The 20941-nt window shown below is 38.9% G+C and overlaps 1 protein-coding gene across 2 annotated transcripts in view; it reads right to left on the minus strand.

Moving 5' to 3' along the window:
- The window catches only part of srgap2.L (SLIT-ROBO Rho GTPase activating protein 2 L homeolog), a 107198-nt gene that overhangs the window by 39220 nt on the left and 47037 nt on the right, over positions 1 to 20941 (minus strand). For both annotated transcript variants that reach the window (XM_018245200.2, NM_001094430.1), the window contains 4 exon segments: positions 14910 to 15102; positions 9900 to 10062; positions 3020 to 3082; positions 1626 to 1841 (listed from right to left, as the gene is read on the minus strand). In XM_018245200.2, the coding sequence (XP_018100689.1) occupies positions 1626 to 1841; positions 3020 to 3082; positions 9900 to 10062; positions 14910 to 15102 (635 nt within the window).

Here is a 20941-nt window from a genome sequence, read left to right on the forward strand (position 1 = left end):
CTGCCCATGTATGAACAACTTTAAATTTTCTCTTGATTGAGGTCTGGAGAATAAAAAAATTCACACACACAAAGGGAAACCATAAAGAAATATTAAAGGAAACGATTGGTGAGGCTTTGTAACCTACCAATCAAAATTCCCATTTTTTTAATTGAATATTTCCTGGTTCACACAGGTCTGTTTACTATTTTCTATCTCACTGTCAATTATAAAGGATTCAGAGGGCTAAATTATATGTGGTATTTTCCAGGGAGAACCTGTTCTTAATCACCAGTATTTCTGTGTGGGGCTGGAAACTCATTGACATCATAAGCCACAGGCATTTTCTATGTGTGACTGTTTTTCTAATATTGAAATATAAAGTCATTTTTCACCTTCTAAAGTAGCTCTGGGAGGGGGGGGGGGGTCTCCTGTAAACTGTTCTAAATTAATACATTCCTTATCTTTGTCCCTAGTGAGCAGAATCTCTGAATTTCGTTACAACCAACTGTTAGAATACTTGCCAATAGTTGCAATAACAATAGTTGCTAATATTTCAGAGATGCTGGTGAAAAATATATCAACTAAATGTTGCAAAATTGCAGCAGTTTAGAGCCTGCACCTGAATTACCGAGCTGCCAGACTGAAACACCAGGGACAGGAACATTCAACTTTAAACTTAGATTTTGGAAAAACGGTACAAAATAAAAAATGGAAAGCAACTGGAAAAAAGTCATTATTTGTGGCGAACAATCTGAAAACAGTTTTGGAAGGTGAACAAATTAATGCTAATTTCTATGAAATTGTAAAAACTGGCATACAATTTCAATGACATCCTGACAGGAAAAATGTTTGTAAGCTCTTCTGCAAGCCCAACTTTATCTAAAATATTTTAATTAAATGTTCTTCAATGATATAAAAAAGACTATTATTTATAAAAGATGGGCCTTGCCTATATCAGCAAAACAAACATACTTTGCGGAAGTGTATGTAGAGATGGCTAGTCATCTGAAGCCTGGACGATCATGGGCATTGCCTGATTTTTAAAGTAGGCACATGATATTGTTGGCTTCATCAGTGTTCTGTTTGTTATAATACTATACTAGCGTGTCATTTTTTTTTTGTTTTCTGGCTACAATACCAGTGCTACCATGCAAAATTAGATATACAATGACGGGTCAGGTAACCCAGTTGCTCCTGAATAAAACCCATGTTGATATTTTTGCTGCTTTTTTCCAGTGAGGTGAGCACAATTCCAATCCTATAAGATATAGATGAACCTTCTGCCCAATCAACGTTTTAAGTATATCTGCTATATAAAGTTTATTAAATAAATGCAGTACAAAAAACAAAACAATATGCACTCTAATGAAAGTGTCTAGACAAACCTCTCCTCCTCATTATGACATTAACATGACATAAGGCTGTGCTTTGCTTATGTCAATGCTCTACAATTAAGAGGGTCTATCCTGTAAAGCAAAACCTTATGTCAGATTGTACTGAGAACAAAGAGGATACTGTACATGGAAAACTGTACACAGAAAAGAAACAACCATGGCAACGTATGAACAGGATATAGAAAATAATAAGTTAATGGCAAGAGAAAGTTACCTCCAAAATCAGGAATGAAAAAAGTAGTTTTTTACCTTTTCTTTCATCTTCTCGATCTTCCTAACTGAGCTGCGCCGAATGTGCTTTTCCTCCAGCCGGATGCTTGTGGCTGTGTCAGGAGAACGGGGAGTCTGGCGGTCTTCTTGTCTTACGGATCGGCTCATCTGCTTTTCCTCTTGCTTCTCTGCCTCCTTCAGTTTGCTCTGTGCACTGATGCTGTCTGCATTGTACATGTGATATGTCTTCATCACCTGTAACAGAGATCGGCCCTTGCTTTTCAACATGCTCATTCTGAGTTGGTTTCCTTAAAACAATAGGAAGTGTGCGAGCTACATATATCACCCACTACAAACTAGAAGCCACATTCAGCTGCCTGCTAGTAACGCTCTTTTTACAGTCTTTCAATTTATATTACCAACACTTAATGCATAATTAAGTTTTACTTGCATCAGTGAAATTAAATCTGCTGTGTGTAAGCACAGTATAAGACAAAGTAAAGTTAATGTTGTACTACAAGCATTGACAACTGTAAAAGTATTGCAATCAAACCACTTTGTTCCTCAGTATATTACAAGACCAGAGCACAGTCAACCACTAATTCAAAAGCCATGCAGTCTGGTCAGATTGCCTACATTAAATATCTTGCTGTGTGTGGCCAAAAGTCCTCTTTCAGCAATAGAAAGAATGGTGCTATGACTAAAGAAAAAATACAGACACAAATTCTCTACAATTAAGATAAGATATATATTCAATTGTCTTTATTTACAAAAAAACAGGCAATATAAAGATGACCTAAGGTCAACACTGAAACCCTTCCCCCACCTCCTCTCCTTTTGTCATTTCGTAGCTGTCCTTTAAACAATTCATTGATTGGTAATGTCTCATTACTGAATGGCTCTGTAGTGTATTTACCATCTGCAGTTATGGTTCCTGTATATGAGCTGTAAAAACTGTAGTTCAGCTTTGCTAAAATGCTCAGGACATATTTGTAAAATACAAGTCCAATTCCTCGGTGCAATTGTTGAGTTTGGTATTTTTTGCCATCTTTTAACAGGCTGTGATTTTGCAAAACATTTTTGTATAAAAACACAGTAATCCATTGTGGCACCTCAAATATATCTGAACAGTAACTAGTATTCTGCATATATTGTCAGTATGAGTTACTAGTACTCTGCAAAAGCCAGAGGGGCTTGGTGGAGGGGTTATTGTTGTCAAATATATTTACACTTGGCTTAGCAAACACCTGTGTCTCTAAGCTTATTTATGAACTTTAACCACTAAAGTTCCATTGCTGGGTGCAAATACATTAGAGATATAAGCAGGTGCACACTCTGCAAACAATGATTTCTGCACCTAACCTTGCTAACTAGAGCCAAAGACTAATTTAAACAACAAAAATATGCATGTGTTGTGCCATAACATTACTTACTGTGTAAAGCTCATTTAACACTTTCATCATATCCTCTTGAAGCTGCAACCCAATCTCTTTACTCTACAGAAACAAATGTGCACAGTGTTAAGGTTATGTACAATAAGTAAAGAGCAACTTGCTCAACAGAGCTTACAATATTATTTAAGTCATACGACGCCATTATAATTGTAAAACTGGCAGGTTACATACAGAGGTAGGCAATTTATTGGCCCATGTGTGGGGCCCTCCAGTGGGCTTCCCCGATCAAATCTGGCAGAAAGTCGGCCAGATGACGATCGGGCAGGGTAAAAAATCCTGTCTGATCACGGTTGCATCTGTTCGTTGATGCAGTACTACAATCCGACCGCCCGTATCACCTCCATTTTGATCCGATCGTTGGGCAAAAGGGAACACGATCGGATCAGCACGATATCGGACACCTCAATGTGGGCATATCAGAGAGAGATCCGATCTTTTGGTGACAAATGAGCCGATCTCCCTGTGTATGGCCACCTTTATGTTTTCTTCTTTTGGAAGAGCAGCATTCCATATAACATTAAAATAGTATTTTTGCGATCATACTGGATTGATTTATTCATCAAGGATCACATTTGTTTAATGCATGTATGGTGAAGTCATAGTGCACATAATAAGCAATATGGATACTTTGTCATTGCTCCTAAAAATTAAGCTAGAATCCCGTTCATGAACAAAATTAACGACAGTAATTAGGGAGGGGTAACTCTTACTTGCATGCAGAAAGTGAAAATTGAGAGAAATTAAGATGAAGGGGGTGGAGCAGACATGAAAAACAAAAACCGATAAATGGAAGAATGAAGAAGGTGGAAGCAGACAACTATGCAAATGTGAAAAAAAAAATTAAAACACAACTTTTACGAAAGAAACGGGATTATTAAGTATTTAAAGATAGTTCCATTGTATGCATCTTTTCTAGACAGCTTAAATATCTACATGTGCAAGTGTTAGAAAGGTAAGTAGAGAAGTTGCAGGCTTTAGAGATGCAAACCTTTTTTAAAAGGGGTGCTGTATACAACCACAAGCCATGAATAATGCACAAATGTTTATTATGCTTTGATGTGCAATGCTCCAGAATATTCTAGCATCACAAAATAACACAGTCAGCAAGAAAACCCCCCCACACACACACAATTATCATTGGTGTATGCTATAAACCACCTCGTATAAGTGTCGAGTATGAAGCCCAGCTACTCTTGCAGATACAAGCGGCTTCACAGCTGGGTCAAGTTGTTGCTATGGGCGACTTCAATTATCCAGACATTGACTGGGGTAATGGGGTTGCTAAGTAAAAAGCTAGTAGGTTTGTAAATATGCTGAATGACAACTTTTTATTCCAGCTCGTTCAAGAACCTACTAGGAATAACTCTCTTTTGGACGAGGGGACATGATTACACTTTACAAGTACATTAGAGGACATTATAGACAAATAGCAGGGGACCTTTTTACCCATAAAGTGGATCACCGTACCAGAGGCCACCCCTTTAGACTAGAAGAAAAGAACTTTCATTTGAAGCAACGTAGGGGGTTCTTCACAGTCAGGACAGTGAGGTTGTGGAATGCACTGCCGGGTGATGTTGTGATGGCTGATTCAGTTAATGCCTTTAAGAATGGCTTGGATGATTTTTTGGACAGACATAATATCAAAGGCTATTGTGATACTAAACTCTATAGTTAGTATAGGTATGGGTATATAGAATTTAATTAAAAGTAGGGAGGGGTGTGTGTATGGATGCTGGGTTTTCATTTGGAGGGGTTGAACTTTTTTCAACCCAATTTAACTATGTAACTATGTAATTTGGAATCGTTCTCATGGATTTACAAAATACAAATGGCGATCAGTACTTATAAAGAGAAAACTAGAGCATTGGTTTGTCTAACAGAACATTTTGTTGAGTTTAAATCAAGACCTATGGTCTTATGGGGGGAGGGGCATTTCTTAGAATATTACATAAGAGATCAAAGATATTCAGTGTACAGTACTCATTGATTGCCCACATGTGCACATAGGACACACAGGAGTGATTCTGAGCATTTTGTTGCACGTGTTAATACTTGAGGGTGGGTGACAAAAACTTGGAATCATTCGCTTGTTTTTGCAGGACAACATTCTAGAATCCCATGTGCATTTAAATGCCATATGGCTGTCACTCAGAAATGTGCCAGTCCATGGCAGTCCGTGTTTTCAAGTGACAACCACTTGACACGTGGCTGCACCTGTGATTCCAGGTGTCTGCAACACAAATGAATGTGGAACTATAACAAGTGTTGCCAGTGCTGTTCGATGAACATGGAATTGCTATGCCCTTTACAATTCCGGTCTTAAATGAGATATTGAAAGGTATCTCTTGGAGGGGAAAAAAGGCAAGACTGTATTGTAAAATAAGTGTTAGGACATTCATATTACTATCATAATACCGAACATTTTTTCCCTTTTCAGTGGGGCTTAACAACAATGCCTGAACAGATTATATATAGCATCCAACAGAAAATGAAAAGGTGCTAAAATATAGCCACCATTAGAACTGCAGAAGACTACAGAAACCACTATTCATCTTAATGTGAATTACATCAATAGCGCAACAATGGATGAGCTTTTCAACAATAATATTAGGATAGTCAGATAAATGCTATAACATTCAATGGGAAGTTGTTTCCTGCTATTTCCAGAATTATTTTGAAGTAGTATGATTCCTGTGAAAAATTCAGGTACCATAACTTCCACTTGCCTAAGCTCCCAACAATTTAGTAAAAAAAACGCTACTGTAAAGGCAGAAGCAAGATGTACTGTTTCTCTGTTGTAAAGGATGTAGCTGACAACCATTTATTCAGTGGTATTAAATCAGCTGTATTTGATGCCCCATATTCTTTAAAAATGAAGGTAAACCCACAGCGTGACACAGTGAAGCACACAAATTAAACCATAGACTTCATAAACTCTCCATGTATTTCATGCCTTTACAGCAGCATCGGTATGTTGAATTTATTTTGTATTCTCCATCCATCTGATAGCTTGTCTCATGAATCTATTGTAACTCAATGTTACCAGCAGCAAAATGTATTAGCTTTGTGACTCTGAAGGGGACAGGAAAAAATTGGCATCAGCGACAGAAGAGCGGCAAGAAAGACAGATGGGACCAGAAGGCGAGATTGCAGGGGGAAGCAGGGACTGTGAAAGTGCTGCAGGGTATCTGCAGGATAAGGTGGTACCCCGTGGAGTTCAGACATAAAATGAGTAAAGGATTAACTCCCAGCAGGATCCTTGCCCAAATCACATGCATGTGCCAAGCATTGCAAGGGCTATGTACGATTTGTTTTTCTAATAAATGAGGATATTTAAATCAGAGATAAAATCAGGTGTTACTAAAAAAGGGCACAGAGTATCAAAGTGCAATAGACACAGGGCCGGATTTACATGGTGGGCACCCCTAGGCCCCCTGCCGTTCGCCCCCCAGTCCCCTCCCTTTTATTAATGCAAATTTTCATTGGGACCAAAGCAATGGGGATTGGGGAACATGAAATTTATAAAACAATTGTATCTGCTGTGAATCCTCAGTGTTCCTGAACCAATATTATTGTTGCGGTTGGGCAGCATGCTGCCCCCCTAAAATACTGCCGCCCTAGGCCCGGGCCTTGGTGGCTTTCCACAAATCTGGGCCTGAAAAGACAAGTGTCAGAAAAGGATATACCAGCTTAAGAAACATACTATTCGTTAGTCAAAGGCTCTTATTTGTGGAAGGTTGCTTACGTGTACTCATTCAAGACCAAGGAAGGCGGGGGGGGGGGGGGGGGAGAAGATGATGTAAATTCAAGCAAAGCTCAACAGGCCCTCCCTCCTCACCAACCACCAGAACTGAAGTTATGAATTTATGCTGTTGTTTTTTTCTAATGGCTTTTTCACAGCAGTGGACGGTACTCGTAAACCTATTAATTGTTAATATCTACTCTTCCACTTCCCTCTCCCTAAAGAACCTTTCATATGAACCTACTACAAAGGCAGGAAGAGAGACTGCATGCTGCGCTGTCTCTTTAACCCTTTTGTCCCCTGGGAGACCCAAGGAGGAAGGGAGGGCTGGACCGGAGGTTAGAGATGCAATCTTATTTACAGTAGCTGGCCAGAATGCAAGCTTTTGTATAAAATTGAACAATTGAAATCCAGTCTTGCTAATGGTATACAGAAACTTGCTGTCTTTACGCGGTTCTGGTGGATAAGTGTTTTGTAGTAGAAAATTACAGATCAGTAGAATTATTTATGTCATGATAATACTTACGCTGGCCATGCATATGCATATGGCGAAACAATCAGATCTTTTCTTGATTTGGTCAACTGCATGCTAGACTAAATCAGGCTGATCTGCTCATTTGGCCTGCAAGTCAATGATCAGATCATAACAGGCAGCTAGGCACCTATTCAGGCCAGTTAAAAAGGGATCGCAGCAGCTTACCGATTGATAGATTTTGGTTGATTGATATCTGGAAGATTTTTAGCCAGATATATGTCAGGAAGGCAAACATGGAGTGTCCATATATGGCAGATAAGCCAAATTGACAGTGTATATCTGTCGTGAATGCACAACTTTAAATTTTCTCTTGATTGAGGCTCAGAGCTTAGAAATGTTCAAACACACAATGGGAAGTCATAAACAAATATTAGAGGAAGCATTTAATGAGGCTTTGCAACCAACCAATCAATCAAAATTCAGCATTTACTATGCGTCTGCAGTTTAAAAAAACGACAGCTTATATAGGATTGGTTATGACTTATAAGCAAAACTGGGCAAACTTTTTTTACATCACCCCTATTCTTGCACTAATTTCTGAGCTTAAGAGTCTGCCCTTACAGACCAGTGCCTTAAGATGGCCATACATGAAGAGATCCGCTCGTCTGGCGACATTGCCAAACGAGCGGATCTTTCACCGATATGCCCACCAACATAAATCAATAAGGCAGGGGGCCTCATGAATAATATTTACCAGTGTTATATTGAATTTAAAGATAAAATTTGGATGCAGACAATAATATCAACATTTTATTCATTAATTTCTCATTAATAACATGATCAAATGTGCCACTTAATTTTTTATCACATTCTTGAATTGACCAATATCATAATTCATTATTTTTACCAGCATTAATAACTAATAGATTAACAAACACCATAATTCATTCTAAACACTGTAAAAATGCTTCTATTCTTTATTCTGCGTTAAGAATGGGGAAAGTGCACCACCATATATGGGTGTAAAGTGTAAATTGAATCAGAGAAAATCCAGGATTGCTGGCAGCACACGTTGAGTCTTTAGCACTGCAGAATTGCTGTTCTAACAACAGCACGCTGCAAAGAGACTCACTTTCACTTGTATAATAAAGGTACATTCACATCTTTGTATACCATTTTCCAGATTCCAGTAAAAGTAATGATATTTTTAAGTTCCAAATACTTGGGAATATGCAGTAACAATACAAGTTTTTGTAAAAAAGTGTATGACAAGTAATTAAAGGACCCCAAAATGTGAGATTAACCTATGAAACCTGAGTAGAATTAGATTAGGGGCAAATGATAATTTGTCGATCATACTGTATAAATGGAAATATACTATGCCAAGGTCAGACATGGATTACGCACATGCTTGATTCTCACTGCCATGGTTAATACTTCCCATAAGAAGGAATTAGGGGCAAATGATGAGTAACCAAGACAGCAATATTTTCTACTACCATTGCATTATATCATGTAACAAGACCTTAACAAGCAGGAAGGAATTTTGTCTAGTAAAGTGAGTAAAAAAATTTTGGGGGGAGTGGCCCTTTATGTTACCCTAAATTATATTTTTAGCAATATTATTTTGTAACATAAAATAATTGAGTTTCTATTGAACTGAACAGCTACTGTAGCCCTAGAAGGAACTGTAGTTGATAAATTATCAATCTAAATTTATTAAGTCTAAATATTAATACACTCTGTATAACTAAAAGAAAAAGCCATTAGATTAAAATTTTATTTTTCGTCTAATTCAGAATTTGTGCAGTGATCCCCAACTAGTGGCTCTTAGGTAACATCTCACTCTCAGTGGCCTCAAGGCAGCTGCTTATTTTCGAATTCTTGACTTGAAGGGCAAGTTTTGGTTGCATAAAAAAATGGTGTACTGCCAAACAGAGCCTCCTGTAGGCTTCAACTCCACAAAGGGGCTAACAAATGGGCAATCACAGCCCTTATTTTGCACCATCCAGAAAATTTTTCATGCTTGTGTTTCTCCCCAACTCTTTTTACATCCACATTCCGGGTAAAAAAAAAGTATTTGAACATCTTTTCAGCACAAAAAGATGCAGTCCTCATACTGCTAATGATGGTTAGTAGGTAGGTATTAGAAAGTTGCATTTCTCCAGGAGTTATGGTGGCCATAAACAGAGATCCGCTCATTTGGAGAGCCCAACGATCAGATCATAATGCATGCAATACAGGCGGTTGGATCACAGGGACGTATCAAAAAACAGATGCGATCTGCGATACAATTGGGATTTTTAAACCTGCCCGATTTACATCTGGCAAGATAACCATCGGAGAAGCCCGTCACAGGGCCCAACACAAGGGCCAATAAGCTGCAAACTTGGTCTGTCGGCAGATTTCATCGGCCGTGTATGGCCACCCTTACAGGAAACTCAGCCTTCCTCCATAGTGAGAACATGACTGACTGTTCATCACCTTGATATATAGACTGGCCTCAGGAAATGGAACCCAAAATTAGCATTTTGATGCTTATAGCAAAACCAGAAGCAAGTGCAGTTAAATCACCTAAAAAAATCTTAAGCAAAAGATGGAGATTTACTTTGCAAGCAGAGAGTTAAAGGAAAGTACCTCACCTTTTTGAACAATCGCCCAGAGTCTTCACTGATCTGACCAAATCGTGGAATAATGTTATTCAGGTAGATATCACTGAGTGTTGCATGATCTCTACTCTCCCTCTTTACCTGTGTGAGAAGCAGGTTCCAGCAGTTCACCGGAGACAGTACATTCTGATCTTTCCTGCAAAGGGGTTATAGCAAACAGGGTTCAGAACAGGAAACCTAAAACAGGACAGATTTAGCATCATATAAAACTTATGACTATGAAATTACAAAAATAATACTGTAAGCTCATAATAAGTAACTGAATTTAAGAATTTATACAAGTAAGACATTTAGACTTCATGCTACAGGCCGTGTCTATTTTCTTTTACCTCCAAATAATATTACCATTTTGTACGTTACTTGGGCAAAAATTGTCTGTCGTGTAGGTTATGGCTAGACGCAGGCCAAGAATCATCTGATCCACTGGCCTATGCTAGCTTTTGTGTCTGAACCAAAAGACACTGCCTTGGCCGTGGTGCAGACACAGAGCAGATTAGGGCACACAAATGTATAAAACAGCTCATATGCAAAACCCTGCTTCATCTAAACAAACCATTTTCATAAAAATATACTTTTAGGCACATTTTGTGTGGTAACTGCATACCAACCTGCACAGTGTTTTTGGGCTAAAAACTGATTCTTATGCATATACAAGCAGATTCCATTTATGTCAATGACAAGAGACAGCAAAAAAAAAAAAACTCATCAATTAAATCAAGTAACAAATGTTAAATCTTCCTCACTGAAACAGCTTCATTTATGCCAAGCTCATAATTTCTTTACATATAGAACTGTGAACAAATTATTAGTGCAATATAGCAAAACCCAGACCATCAGATGTTCCTTCATTCATCTTATCATTGAAATGTCCACTTCAACAGCCATGTTATTTTCTTAAGTTATAAAAGTATAATGAGTCCAGTGCATGCTCTCATGGCATAGGCCTCCACAGAGCGATTGGAGTGGGATTAAATGGCCTCCTGCTGTTATAATGGCTGTGATATGTTTATGCACCGCCAAATTCAGAGAGTGAATTAAACTGCCTGGGATTTATCCTGGCTGTTTAGTCTGTTGAGAGGATGGATTTAAGGTCATTTGCAGGATACAGAATATAGAGTACAGTTAAAGCTTCACTTAGATGCCAACCTAAATCAGCCAGGACTGCAAATTTCACTGAACTGCAGCATATCCTGATAAAAAAAAAAAAAGAAATGAATGTGATCACACAAATTGTGTTAATGTAAAGATGATGACATCAATGTAACAACATAATTGTGGAAAGATGTGAAAGAAGGCATCTTCCTGCAATAACACTGCACGTTAAATCTGGTACATGCAGTGATCCCTATGTTAACTAAGAGAAAGGTATTTCAAGAGATTTAGCAATTAGCTCAGATTCACGGCAGATGACAAATCTTCTTATGTGCCATTGCCCTAAAGGTGCAATATCCCCTCTTGATCTACATGCGTTCAATTAATTGTTGCAACTTGTGCTGAAGATACTTAAGATTACCAAGTACACCCTCACTCTTTTACCTTTGTTGTAACATTGTTAGCAGGAGTCCATTATAAATGGGAAGATATATTTACTGGTAATGTAATTATCTACCTTGCAAGAACCAGACATGAAGTATCTTAAATATCCCTGTTTAGCTAAAGCAATAACATACATAAACCACAGGATTTCATGATTAAACCAATAGAGAAAAAGTATTTTAAGCACAAGCACTATTTATTGACTCATATTAAAAAGGGGGGTTACTGTCCCTTTAAAGCAATACAGTTAAATTTGTGTCAGGAAGCCAACACAACAGCATCACATAAGCAACACATAAGCTGCACATAGACGTTGTGACACTGGGCTTGGGGTCAGGGAGAAGAAATTATAAAATGGAGCGTGTTTTAATCTGTATCACTTTAACCTTCATTGCATTGGGTGTAACTCTAAGCAAAACAGACCCAACAGCTACTGGTGAGCACAGCAATACAGATGTCCTTTTGGGATCATGACTAATGCAAAATTTCCATTTATTTTTTAGATACAGATCATGCTCCTTAATGTTGGGGGGAGCTCAAAAACATATTGCTGCGGGGCCTTGAGACTCATTATTTTGAATCTTCAGACTGGTTTGCCTTGGGTGATGATTATGAAAAGCATATGGAGAACGGAAAATTGAATTAAGTTCTAAAATCCTTGCCAGAAATCTGTACACTGTAACCCAAACATAAACAGGGTGGAATGGACTTATTACAAAATAGAAGTTGCACAGTGGATTTTCTGCCCTCAGCAAATCCTGTCTTTCACTAATATGGGACATCACTTTTTACCCACAGTTCACTTTCAGCCACCTTCCCCCCACAGCACAAACATTACAGTATCCTCTTGTTCCCTAAACTTTGCTTTCCCTGAATGCTGTCACCTCCGGTCCCCCTGCTGCATCCTGTCCACCTGGGTCACACACATCACTCTCACTGATTCTCGGTCATCTCCTTCCTCTATACGTAACAGCTCATATATCTACCACGGTTCATCTAATGCATGTTGTGATACACTTCCACCTCATACATATTCATCTACTTTCTATTTCACCTTAAAGGGGTGGTTCACCTTTAAGTTACAGTAACTTTACGCTTGTTATACAATAGCCAATTCGAAGCAACTTTTCAATTGTTATTTATTATTTATTTTCTTTAGTTTCTGAAAATGTTCTGCCTTCTTCAACACTTTCCGGCTTTAAATTGCGGTCAGTGACCCAATCTAAAAAAATGCTCTGTAAAGCTACAAATGTATTGTTATTGCTACTTTTTCTTACTCATCTTTACATTCAGACCCTTTCCTATTCATATTCCCGTCACTTATTCAAATCAATGCATGGTTGCTAGGGTAATTTGGATCCTGGCAAGTTACTTCAGGTTACTGAAATTGCAAACTGGAGAGCTGTTGAATAAAAAACTAAATAACTAAAAATCACAAAAAATAAACAATGAAAACCAATTGCAAATTGTCTTTGAATACCACTCTGCATCATACTAAACGTTTACTCAAAGGTGAACAATCTCTTTAATATATCCTCCACTTTATAGGGTTGGGGCAGACGGGCAGATTTAGTCGCCTGGCGACTAATCGCCTCTTCTGCCGGGCGACAATCTCCCTGAACTGCCTTCCGTCTGCTTGAATGAAGAATCACCTGCGCTAAAACACTCGCGGCGCTTGATTTCCGAAGTTTCCTCGTGAGGCAAATAAATAATAAATAAATAATAAATAAAACAGTACCATGAACAGGAGTGAGCCACTTTCTCTCGGAAAAAGACATCACTAAAAATGTAACGTCATATCTGAAGGAGATCAACATAGAAGGGGAAAACTGTACTTTATATAATCGAGCAGACTGAAGAACACCCAACACTCCCTGCAGGGTGTCCTCAGACCATCCACACAGACACCGTTTTCATCTGAATCCTGGACGTAATGTCATAACACTGGACCCATCAGGGTTTTACAGCCATCCATAAGCCAGTACTATTGACTATAGACAGGGAATTCGGACTTGTGGAGATCTTTACAAATCACACACACACACTACGGAAGGGCTCCATGGTTAGGTTTACAATCTGATGGTAAAATAACATATTTGCCATTCTTACTGGTGCAAACGCTAATACCAAGATGTTTTTTTTAACTGCCTCACCATGAATACACAACTTAAAAACATGCATGTAGATAAAGAATACATTTATAAATACAGTACACAATGCATACCCTGTATACCTGACATACCTCAGCAATACTGCTATGTCCAAAATGCATTAAATACTACCCTCTATACACGCCACACTAAACCTTTGTTTTCCAAACTGTGGAACTTGACCCCCCTTGAGCAGTTGGGAGGCTTAGCCTAAAGGCCAGTTAGGATGAGATTTGGGGAGTATGCCTGTTTGCACTTCAAGATAAACCTGAATGCCCAGGATAAAGGTGAATTAGCAAGATGTGGGGTGAAATCTATTTGTTGTCCCAGATATTCTTGGAACCATAGCCGAATGACCAATGTTTTCCTATATATGTAACCTCGGTATAAGCGAAGATGCACCACCAAACATGACACTCTGGTTCAGGACTATTATTGGTATGGCAGGTGCAGGAATTACAGGACAGTATATTTTCATTAGTTTAAAATGCTTTAATTATTTGGTGTTACTGTTCCTTTAACCCAGCTAGGGCCTATTTTAATCTGACCTTGGAATATTATAAATTTACAGTATTTTCTTTTGAAAAAAAATGAAAAAAGTATTCTTGCAGTGGGGGCCTACACTGTGTTTTGATGTTAAGGATCCCAAGGGTATAAATTATTTTTACCATCTAATATTGCTCTTTACCATAACACTATATTATTAGCAGGTATTGTTCTACCTTGTGGTTAAAAGAATCTTCTTGACAGATTTGCACTGTTCCTTGTATCATACGCTGACCCTTTCTGTCTTTCTTAATAAACCAAAAAAAAAGTTTCCTCTGCAGGCCTCGAAAACAATATCTTCTGAAAGCACCAACCATTCCATCTAACAAACTGTTTCCTCTAGCCCAGGTACACTTTGCACCAGTAAGCACTTTTCCTATACAACATATAACCACTCCTTGCTTCTGGCACACTCCAATATTTCCCCTAACACACTCAGTGTCTCTTCCCCGTGTTCTCTGAGCTATAACAGGAATTTCAGGAATTCACACAAAACATCTGCTGTTTACTACAATCCCCAGGAAGAGACATATGCCAGATACCATGTCATAGAAACACCAAACCCATCCTGATGTGTCCGCCAAGACAATATTTAAAGCAACAATTCCTCCTAAATCTGTCAGAGACAACTGTTGCTGATAACATACTGACCATTTTATCTTTTACAGCTTAAAAATACAAAGTACAATTTTAAGCCAAGGGTGTGTTGACACTATAACAGCACTAGAACTTCTCTGAGCCAAAAACTTACTTAAACTGCTGATCTTTCGCTCCACGTGTCTTTGAAAGGAACCGCTCAGTAAGCTTCTCCAGGTTTCGGGAATAATCCATTTCTATCTCTGCCTTCTTGCGGAAGAAATCCTGTAGGTCTTGTAGAAGCTGAGTGCGTAGATCACATTGTTGGTCAAGGCATTTTAGCTGTTCTATGAGCTGAGCTCGGATCTCTGTAAAGAGAAAAGTTGGGGGAGACAAAAAGGAATGTAAATATTACTTAAGAAAAAACAAACAAAACAAGCATACATAGTATTATAATGTAAAAACAGAGTTTTCCCAAGTGCAGGAACCCATAACAACCAATCAGCAAGCAGCATTTCCTGACCACCTGTTTAAAAATGGTGTCTTATTTCAGTTAACATACTCAAAACCAATCTCTGCACCCTTGTAATGTCACTAAACAAACAGCAGCACGAGAACAGATCAACAATAAAATAATAGCAAGGAAGTGAAGAGAACAAAAGGCAAGATAGCCAGGGTGGGGGGACAAGGGGAACCCTGCATTGGAAAAGAGGTGGATCAGGGGAATTCAGAATATCATTGTGTGTGGACTAGAGGAACCCAGGACAGCCCAGCAAGTGGATTAGATAGACCCATAGCATCATGGAGGGTGGACAGTTGGAACTCAAAACAGTCAAGTTAACTAAAGTTAAATTATTAGGGGAACTGCACACAGGACATTTTGTAGCCTGTGATTAGTCTTGTCTGCAGTGGCCAACAAATGTCCCTTGTTTACTCTTCCCCGCACCATGCATGTTTCTCCAGTGGCAATTCATGTGTTCGCTGATGGAGAGAACACAATGTATGTTTTGACGCCCTGCTGTAGCTGAGCTTAATTGCGGGCAACAAAATGCTCCATGTGTCATTGCCCTTAGGCTAGACAGGTTAAGAGAAATCAATGAGGACAAGAACTACAGGTATGGGATTTGTTCTCCAGAATGCTCAGGACTTGAGGTTTCCAGATAATGGATCTTTCCATAATTTGGATCTTCATACCTTAAGTCTGCTAGAAAGTCATGTAATCATTAAATAAACCCAATAGGCTTGGTTTGCTTCCAATAAGGATTAATTATATCTTAGTCACGATCATGTACAAGGTACTGTTTTATTACTACAGAGAAAAAGGAAATCATTCTTAAATAGTTGGATTATTTGGACAAAATGGAGTCTATGGGAGATGGCCTTTCCCGTAATTCAGAGCTTTCCAGATAACGAGTTTCCGGGTTAATCGGATCCTATACCTATACTGAATTACAAGTGTCTCATAAACAAAGGGTTGACATCTGCTAAAAATCTTGGAAGGTAAACAAAAGCTTTGGTGACAGACATCTGGTAAAAATACACACTTTTTTTTGCTAACAAGTGAAATTCCATTGGAAAAATCACTGCAGGACAGACTGCTATTTAAAGAAAAATCTTACAAAAATGCAAGTTCAACATGTCCTGCCATAACCCTATGCTTATTATAGTTTGTATGTATATATATCCTTATAAACGGTGAGTTCTGATGTCATCAGTTATAAACGGTGAGTTCTGATGTTATTTCTGTCACATGACTCACTGAAACTTGTGTATTATAATAAATAAAGTACCCCCAGTTGTAAAATATGAGGATATTAGAAGTTACCTCGGAGTTCCATGACCTGTATAAAAACACCCGGCCTTCGGAGTTTCATATGGTCATGAAACTCCTCGGTAACTTATACTATCCTTATATTTTACAAGAGGGGGTACTTTATTCACTATATATATATATATATATATATATATATATATATATATATATATACACACACACATACACACAGCAGCAGCAGTGGGTATCTGACTGTACAGCAATGTCAGGAATTTCCTGACCCACTCGGATTTCAATGCAGCAGAGCAAAGTGGGGCTCAATACTGCTTTGTTCAGCTGCTCTGAGCCCACAATGGCTGAATTCCAAAAAGCCCACAGGACCCCGGGCAGCAGACGGCTATCCTAGTGCCCTACTAACAGTTTAACTTTTTACAGGCATGAATAAGTATTATGCTCTTCTTTTATAGGTCAGGAACGCTTTGGTAGCCCCAGAGAACTGTAGTACATAATAGCAACTGCACATGCTTGCCATTAGAGACAATTATAATGTGAAATAAGCTTCCTGGAATGGCACAGAGTCCATATATCATTAAAGTATAAATATTTGGCCAGTTGTTTTCATTTGTATCTAAGGAAAAATCAATATACATAATATAATAAGTAAATGGTCTCTGAAGACTCGTGTTTTCAAATAAGCTTTTTCCTTACCACCTTAAGCCATGCATCATCACTGCCAATAATTTACCTACATCGCATTTGCTTTTCACATTCTAGACTGTAGGCTACTGAGTGCAGGACCGTCTACCATGCCCATTTCCATTTGAAAAAAAAAAAATCTGGAGCCCAGTTATAATAGAACTCTTTGCAGTCCAGTTTTACCACAAGACTTATAACACCCAGATCAATTATCAGGACTAGTCAATGTGATAGCAGCATCCTTACACTGAGAATGTGACAGCTTCACAGGAGCAGACTGCAATGCTACCTTGTAATGCATGATGGGCAGAAAGACATACTAGCCACTGTTCATGGCAGAATTGGTGTCTCTATGAAGAATGACGGCAAAATGTACAGGGAATCCTGATTTAATCTAGAAAGTGGAGCATTCTGTGATTGAACTTTCAAAGAGCTGCAGTATAGAGTGCTACTATGCAAGGTGTGCTTTTTGGTAATGGGCATACATGAAATTGGTTGAAAGACAAGGTATTTAAAAAGACAAATACAAAAGGGTATGCCATTTCATAAGTTTCGACCTTCTCTGATAAAGCATCCAATGACGTGAAACGCATTAACAGGAAGGAGCTCGGGACCACGGAGAACTGAGGTAAATAAACATTTTATGTGGCTTACTTCTAAGTACTTATATTTGACTGTTGCCATGTTAAGTTTAAAAAATAAAATAAAACCGTGAATATGCACAACCTCTACCCTACCTACTATTACAAATTTATCTACTTTCTAAACTATTATGGATGCCTTTATAAAGAATGTGCATTAGTCATATCAGTGCCAATGGAGCTTAAAATTAAAGTTGGCTACCCATGCACAAATACTGTGCTACATTTTTTAAACTTTCTGAAAGATTTTGGAATGTGGGAGGATGGCGTAAAAAGCTATGTAAAATAAATGGTAAATTTATCAAAGTGTGTGTTATTATACAGTGCCCTCAATTTACACTGAATTTGATGCTATTATATCAAACCTCTTCAGGCCTTGCATAATGAGATAATCCATTAAGTCAATGGGAAAAATTCAACCTGCAATTAAGTTCCAGTACAAAAAAAGATGCAGAAAGAACACAGAAAAGCCACAATGAATGAACAACATATTTTACATTAGCATTTTTAAACAGCTACTTCCTTTGAAATTGGACTTTTACACAAAGGTAAGCAATAACTAAAAACCAAAACATATAATGCCTATGATTTTTTTTACACAGCATTATAAACAGAACCCATAGGATGAACATACTATCCACAGGGAATTTGTACCAGGTTGAAATCAATATCAGGACTTCAAAGCTGCAAGGCATCAGTCCTAACCACTGACCGATGGTGCCGCCAACTGATAATCATCACCATCTTGTCAAACACGAATTAAATTCTGCCAGTTTCACTTACATATAAACTCTGACAATACAAAGTTGACTATATGTTCTGCCACCATTCAGGATATGTCATTTGGTTAGCTATCGGATGGGGTGTAATCAGATAATAAATGACAAAAGAATCCCTAGGGTCCCGAGATACAATGCTTCTTGGAGCTGTGTTGGTTTACTTTCCCCAGTCTCTTTTGACACTCAAAAAACCTACAAGCCTCACTGATTCCTGATAAAATTTACCTTAGTATGTGAATGTGATAAACAAGCTCTGTAAAGAGATAAAAATTAATACATACTTGTGCAACAATAGGAAGAAAGGAGGAGAAAAAGTACATAGATGCAATAACAAGGTTAGGAAGGAAATTGGTGTGTTGATTGGGGATGCCTAGCTCATAAAATTACATCTACCGTATATACTCGTGTATAAGCCGACCCGTGTATAAGCCGAGGTACCTAATTTACCTAAGAAAACTGGAAAAATGTATTGACTCGTGTATAAGCCTAGGGGCCCCATGTCAGATTTCAAAATGTGAATGTGACCCAGCCGCAACAATTGGGGGACACTGGGCAGGTACCTGTTACTGTCTGTGACTGACTGTGTCGCCGACCGGATTTCATGTTTGCTTCCCTCTGCCACCCCTATTTCATGTTTGCTTCCCTCTGCCACTTCCCCCCCCATCTGTCGCTCTCCCCACCCTGGCTGCTCTTCCCTCTGTCCTTCCCTCTGTCACCTCTGCTCTTCCCTCTGTCCTTCCCTCTGTCACCTCTGCTCTTCCCTCTGTCCTTCCCTCTGTCACCTCTGCCCCAGCCGGACTGCCTGTGACTGCCTGTGTCGCCGCCCGGAGCAGGTCCAGGAGCTCCGGGCGGCGCGTCCTTCCCTGCCGGCGTTCGCTTTCAAAATGGCGGCGCCCATGGCCGCCACGTGGGTAGCGGCCGGCGCCGCTACCCACGTGGCGGCCATGGGCGCCGCCATTTTGAAAGCGAACGCCGGCAGGGAAGGACGCGCCGCCCGGAGCTCCTGGACCTGCTCCGGGCGGCGACACAGGCAGTCACAGGCAGTCCGGCTGGGGCAGAGGTGACAGAGGGAAGAGCAGAGGTATGACCCGCGTATAAGCCGAGTTTGAGTTTTTCAGCACATTTTGGGTGCTGAAAAACTCGGCTTATACGCGAGTATATACGGTATTTCTGCAGTCTATTTCGCACATCCCTCCACACATTAGGGACACATACTAGAGAAAGATAAAGGCCTGCAGATATTGGAAATGAATTCATAGCATGATTATTATACTCTTGAAGAAAAGAAACAGATCTAATGAACACCACCTCATTACCAATTAAAACTCACAGATAAACTGCTGATGTATTGAAAATCTACAGGTTTTGTTCGAAAATGTCTATAACTTTAATAACCTTCAAAACCATCCACGTAACATACCTGCCCTTGTCAACCCTGTTTGGATCACTCGGGTATGGAAAGGGTGTCTTGTGCAGGCAATAAGGGATATATTCCATCAAGCTTGACTTATACTTAGAAAGAAAAACATGGAGGTACATCAATCTGTATCATATTGGAAAATACTGTATTTAGCAAGTCTGCCTTCTGCATTCAGGTTCCCTTTTTCGGCAACATTTACAGGTGTCTTTTGTCCATAGCAATAGTTTTACTATGCACTCACACTTTGAAGAAAAGGCAGGGACTAGTAAAGAGGCAAAACAAAAAGGTTTATTTGCAAATGAAAAGGTACAAGTGTTGGCTGGTTAGCAAGTGTAAACACTGCACCCATTAGTAAGTCATCCACTTTGAATTTTTGCTTACCAGCTGTGCAGTGTACAGCTTTTCTAGTACAGGTGGATATAAATAAAGTATACCCTAACTTTCAACCAGCAGCACATTCAAATAAGGAAGAAATTCATATGTCAAGTGAATAAAAAAATAGCCTGTTCAGAATTACTATTTTTCTTACATTTATCTTGCCTTAAAAAGACAGCACAGTAGAACTATATCTAATCATGTACACTTAAAATTCTTTCCATACACAGCTGTTTCTACATTACTGATCTTCATCTGATTTGGAGGGAATATGCCATTCAACTGAATTATCACATCCCTTCTCATTAATTTCTAACAGAGCAATGGAAGTAGTTTCAGCATACAGAAACATTTATTCATTGTGGCTGGCAGAAAAACAGTACAATCCCCAACCAATTCAAATGCATTTCAAGTTTGTGGGGTTAAATAATTGACCCAATTAAACACAATCATGCAATTCAGTCATGCCCGATTTCCTTGTTGTCACAAACGGACATTCAGCCAGAGCTGGCTTAAACATAT

The sequence above is a fragment of the Xenopus laevis genome, chromosome 2L (genome assembly GCF_017654675.1).
Source record: "Xenopus laevis strain J_2021 chromosome 2L, Xenopus_laevis_v10.1, whole genome shotgun sequence".
Classification (NCBI taxonomy): domain Eukaryota; kingdom Metazoa; phylum Chordata; class Amphibia; order Anura; family Pipidae; genus Xenopus; species Xenopus laevis.